At 38.1% G+C, this 5645-nt stretch overlaps 1 protein-coding gene across 1 annotated transcript; it reads left to right on the top strand.

Moving 5' to 3' along the window:
- Positions 1-389: 389 nt before the first annotated feature.
- Positions 390-4729, top strand: LOC104954092 (elongation of very long chain fatty acids protein 4-like). Its single transcript, XM_010781142.1, has 8 exons — positions 390-395; positions 2019-2085; positions 2213-2400; positions 2587-2667; positions 2751-2807; positions 2909-3023; positions 3158-3285; positions 4559-4729. The coding sequence occupies exons 1-8, from the start codon at positions 390-392 to the stop codon at positions 4727-4729; spliced, it is 813 nt and encodes a 270-aa protein (XP_010779444.1).
- Positions 4730-5645: the final 916 nt, after the last annotated feature.

The following is a 5645-nucleotide window of genomic DNA, read 5'->3' as shown; positions in this document are numbered from 1 at the left end:
TTTGTACATGTTTAACTGCTATGCCTGTCATCTTTGCTCTATGTGTTTGTGTTGTCTTGTGGGTTCTGTAGTGCCCGGAGTCTGTCTTTTTTTTGTTTTTTCTCCCAAACCCCATCCCCTCAGAAAGCCTTTTGCCTACTTTCAGGTCATCATTGCAAATAAAAATGTGTTCTTAATTGATTTTCCTGGATAAATAAAGGTTCTACTACAACAACACACACACACACACACACACACACACACACACACACACACACACACACACACACACACACACACACACACACACACACACACACACACACACACACACAGGATTACCTGCTTAACGGCGGCTGAGATGCAGCATGACTGAGAGAGACTGAGGACAGCAAACAGCCGGCATCAGAATGAAGGTAAGGCCACTTGTTCAAAGCTCTACTAAACTAAAGAAAGTCTCTTGCAACAAATATTTTAACTAAATGGTGATTCTTGTGATTCTTGATCATAAATAATTCAAGCAAAAGTCATCATTTCCAATGATAACCTGCATGTAGGGTCATTGTCTTAACCATAGATTGTATAAGCAGTATTAGCTCTGTACACCGGGCTTCTTGTAAACAGATCGCTGGCGTGGCTGTTTAATATGATGATTGAACCCCTTTCGTTTATATTCTTCTCCAATTCCCATTCCTTTATATTGTCTTGATATTATTTTCCTAAGATTTAACAACGCCGAAGTTCTAAAACCTGTTGGATAAACCTCAGCAGGTTGTACAAGCCTGGCCATGTCAGGGATTTCCCTCTCGAAATCCCTAAGATAAGGCACCTGGAGAAGATAAACTCCTTATCCCTGTCCACACAACATGCTGCTTCTACCAATACAGTACTAAGTGTTGGGATTCACGGGTGTAGTATTTAGCATGAAGAGGAAAAATATCTGCTGATGCATGCTCTTTTAAAATACTTCTAAACAGTGATGTTTAGGAAGAGAGATACTGAATCAGAGATGATCTACCTGCCATTGTTTTTGCAATATAATCATCATCATCATCTCAAATCATCAAGCTTTTGAAATGTTATAATTACTTATTTATAAGTACAATTATTTAATTACTTCAACAAAAATGACAAAAGTACTGTAATGTTCTTTTATATCCCCAAATGCTGTATCTAAGCCTCTTCCACAGAATACAATTGTATGGGGCAATATAGTACACATTTTTGATATACCGTATTCAATTACATTTGTGTTCAAAATTAAATTAAAATAAAATAACCTTCAAAACATATCAAGTGTAATTTGAGTGTAGTTTTATAATGTTAATACCACTATAATTCCCAGAAACAATAGCAAAGACTGACTGAATTTTTATATCCATAGGCAACAAAAACCTAATCTCAGCTGATTTAGGTACCAAAACCAAGAGGGGGAGCTTGACTCCAGACACGAAACCCCAAACAAATCCACATTTTCAAATAAAGGAAGATGAAGAGCGGAAGATTGTTTTTCGACTTCCCATATGAAAACACTAGATGGCAGCACTATCGCATGTTAATAATCATAAATGAAAATTAATCACCCTGTCGTCCACATTAGGCAGTCATTCATCAAGGGGATTATTAGTTATTATCCATTATCAAGAGATGAATTTGGATTAGTGAACATAATCCTTGAATTATAATCCAGTGCTTTAAATCAAATTTGCAGAGGGGTGCTATTGTTGTCAGTCGTCTTTGAGATAATATGTTTTGTGCCTACACTTGTATTCTTTCAACAGACCGTTACAAGTTGTTTTGTGATTTGTATCAAGATTTATAGGGGACCTTTTTTCCCACTTTTTTATGAAGTTTGCGCAGACTGAAGCCTTGATTCTGTCAATACATTATCTGACTAAAATTTAAATTAAATTAAAATACAATCTTATGTTTTCAATTACTGGCTTTAAAGGAATATCCTAAATGTTATTATCAACAGTGTTTTAGCTTTGTACCTACTGTACTAGCTAAAGACTCTTACTCATGTGTGTCCATCTCAGGGTTTCCATGCTCTCGCCATTTGGCAGAAATTACAATTATTCTACCAAGGGATTCTGGGAAATGGAGGTAAGTATTTAATTTCACATTTTTAATTGCTCACATATTTTAATGAAATATCTTCAAATCTTTATATAAGACATTTGACGTGTTTGCTTGAGCCATGCTTTCCTCTTGTTTTCTCTATTTTGTCTAGACAAGAGGACAGACAGTTGGCCTCTGGTCTATTCTCCTGTGCCTATCAGCTCCATCTTGCTGTGCTACCTGCTCATTATATGGTTGGGGCCGAAGCTGATGAAGAACAGGCAGCCAGTCAACCTCAAACCCATCCTGATAGTTTACAACTTTGCCATGGTCTGCTTGTCTGCCTACATGTTCTATGAGGTACATCTGTAAACTAATGTTATGAATGCGAGGACCGTGTCAGCCTGTCAGCACTCTATCAGACACATGTTAATCTTAAGGGATACCAGAGTATTTATGTGCCCTGTACTTAGTTCAACATGGGATAACATGTTTTTCGGCTGATAGCGAGAAAGCAGAGATGTAAAGCAGCTTTTGTGTTTCCAGTTTACAGCCTCTTCCTGGTTGGCCAAATACAGTCTCCTGTGCCAGCCAGTCGACTACAGTGACAGCCCACAGGCCACGAGGGTACATCTTTTTAGTTCATGATGCTTAATTCAACAAAAAATCCAGTGCAAAAGACTGCTAACATATGTTATTCTGTTTGGCAGATGGCCAGGGTATGCTGGTGGTTCTACTTCTCAAAAGTAATAGAGCTCAGTGATACTGTGAGTATAAAGAAGTGAAAATAATTCCCAAATAAATTGACGTATGTATTGTTGTCCTTCCATCTATAACCATTAAAACCATTTATGTTTGTATGGTTCAGATCTTTTTTATCCTGAGAAAGAAGAACAGTCAGCTGACCTTCCTTCATGTCTACCATCACACCACAATGATCTTCAACTGGTGGGCTGGGGTTAAATATGTGGCTGGTGGCCAATGTGAGTACACGCCAACCAACAAGCCCAGTCTCACAGAAAAGTCATACCATTTTTAGCAAATTCAAGACAATTTATAAGAGAAAACATACTCAAGGACATTATCTTTAATACTCTTCCTGTGTATCCATCCACAGCTTTCCTGATTGGTCTGATCAACTCCCTGGTCCATGTAGTGATGTATCTGTACTACGGATTGGCAGCTTTTGGACCAAGCATGACCAAATACCTCTGGTGGAAGCGCTACCTCACCTCTCTGCAACTGGTCAGTATGTTCCTTAGTTAGCATGTGTGTGACATTGAGTCTTATGTTCACTTTGCCTCAGCTTTCCTTCTCTTTCTACATTTATTTATAGCTTCTATCAATCGCTATAAATCAACCACTTTAATATATTGATGTGGCCAAATGCTTCTCGGAATACCACTTGGGTGATTTTAATGATTAGTTCTCTTTTATGTTTTGTCATAATACCATTTGAGGTGTTTTTTGGGTTAGAGCGTTACACCTGTAGCTCAAGGACAGTTTGAATACAATCTAGCACTTTTAGCAGCTGGTATGTTAAATTGTGTTGCTAGTAATGTGAAAAGTTGTTCCCTCCATATACCTCTGGTTGAATGTATGTCCAAGAAAGCTTATAGATTCAACTTTGACAAGACCTAGATGAGGCCCCCTGCTTGGTTTGGCATTGTTCTGATTGCATATTTAGACAGATTAACTAACTACTGGACCATCTGTTTTCTTCTTATAGCGTTGATAAGGAGACAATGCATCCTTTAGGTTCTTTCTCCCTTCTACTGTATATAGCTGCAGCATATATAGGTCAGTATGGTGACTGACCGCCATTATATAACAATAATTGTACTGACCTTAGAGTCGACCCCCCAAGCCTAATATAACAGTTGGCTTCACAATTTGGTAAACTGAAGCTGAGATATTTTAGTAAATTGGGTCTTTTGTATTTATGAGTGGTAATTATTATTACATTTTAAGGGGAGGTGTGTGTGTAGTGTTGGATGGATGCGTTCATGATGTTAATTTATAAACAGTACTCTTGGCAAGGACCAGAACCCTATAGAGGCCCCATACTATGTAACATATGGATATAGATTAGTCTACAGTATATATTACGATAATAACAGACAAATAGTAGTGGCTGTTGTCTTTTTCAAACAAAATCAGATTCGTTCAAGCCTTTTTTAGTGATTATTGCCTCGCCAAAACTCTTGGTGTGTGTTACAAATATTCAGAAAATAGATATTTTTTAATTATGATGTCAGGTTTTCCTCAGTATAGTTTTCTGCGGCGTTGTTTGGCTTTTTCTAATCAAAGAAGTAAGAACTTAGTTTTATGTCTCTATACAGGCGGAATTGAATGAGAAGGTCACCCTATTCTTCTAGGTTGCCAGGTTTGTCCGTGTCCACCAGTCTCAATGGCCTTATTAAAGTCACTCCCTTTGTATTTAGTCATGTCTTTCTCATATTTTGGTAACGCAAATGGTTTTTTCTCACTCTTTGTCTGTCTGCTTGTCTTTTCTCAGCTCCAGTTTTTCATCGTGACCATCCACACCACCTACAACCTGTTTGCTGACTGTGACTTCCCCGACTCCATGAACATGGCTGTGTTCGCCTACTCCCTCAGCCTCATCGCTCTCTTCAGTAACTTCTACTACAAAAGCTACCTTACCAAGACCAAGACAAAGGAGACGTAAGAGAAACAGAGCAAAGAAAGAAAAGAGCTGATATTAAACATTTGGAAATACACCAAGAGGAAGGGAAAACGGAAAAATGGCAGAAGGAATACAAAAAGTTTATTCATTATTATAATGACTTAATGTTAATTAAGGCATGATTTCTTACATACATGAATATTTATGGAAACTATTTGTCAGTGTTATGAATCATACAATTGTGCCTTAAACAGACATACAAGTGTAGATTTATGAGGGTCTTTCATACCACATTCATTGATTGCTTCTCTTCATTCATCCAGTACAAAACCACCAACACACTCAACACACATTAACCCTTGTTTTATAGTTCCCTTCCCCCATGCTTCTAATAGATGAGACTTTTTAATCACCAGTGGAGTCGCTTTATTCTTCTCCAACACCCATTGGCTAGCGTTCACAGCCAATCAACTGTTGGTTGCCATTAGCTCTGTAACCATCTATTCCTCCCCTTCTATAGATAAGGGTCCCCTTCCCCTAGTTTCTAGCATTTAATCCCTCTTACCAACGGGGAAACCACAGACCGCCCCACAACCCCCGCAGCTCCATCTGTCATGGTGTAGAAGTATAATTGAGTCCAATGTGCCCATCCACTCCCCCGTGTGGACAGAAATAAAAGGACAAACTGAATTAACCATCTCTGTTTCTCTTACATTTTATTTCCTCTGCCATCATCAGGTATTCCCAATGTGTTCACTTCCTATATCTATAATTTTATCTCCATCAGCATATTGTGTGTGACTGTAATTGGTTCGAAACTCAACAGGGGGCCAACAAAATAACAGAATCCCACCTAAAAAAGCCCTTTGAAGGGACTAAATCAAAGGATTTTTAATACCAATCAGCACCACTGGATACTTTTCAGATAATCAACACTTTACAACAAAAACAAAAGCCA

This window comes from Notothenia coriiceps, unplaced genomic scaffold, assembly GCF_000735185.1.
Source record: "Notothenia coriiceps isolate Sejong01 unplaced genomic scaffold, NC01 NC01_scaffold00022823, whole genome shotgun sequence".
In the NCBI taxonomy this organism is placed as follows: Eukaryota; Metazoa; Chordata; class Actinopteri; order Perciformes; family Nototheniidae; genus Notothenia; species Notothenia coriiceps.
Note: the sequence above shows the minus strand (reverse complement) of the source record. Positions and strands in the feature narration are given on the sequence as shown.

Bases quoted from the DNA above. Each gene is read 5' to 3' on its own strand.
- LOC104954092 (XM_010781142.1), top strand. The intron at 2,086-2,212 runs GTAAGTATTTAA...TATTTTGTCTAG, and splicing joins AGGGATTCTGGGAAATGGAG to ACAAGAGGACAGACAGTTGG. The intron at 2,401-2,586 runs GTACATCTGTAA...TTGTGTTTCCAG, and splicing joins CTGCCTACATGTTCTATGAG to TTTACAGCCTCTTCCTGGTT.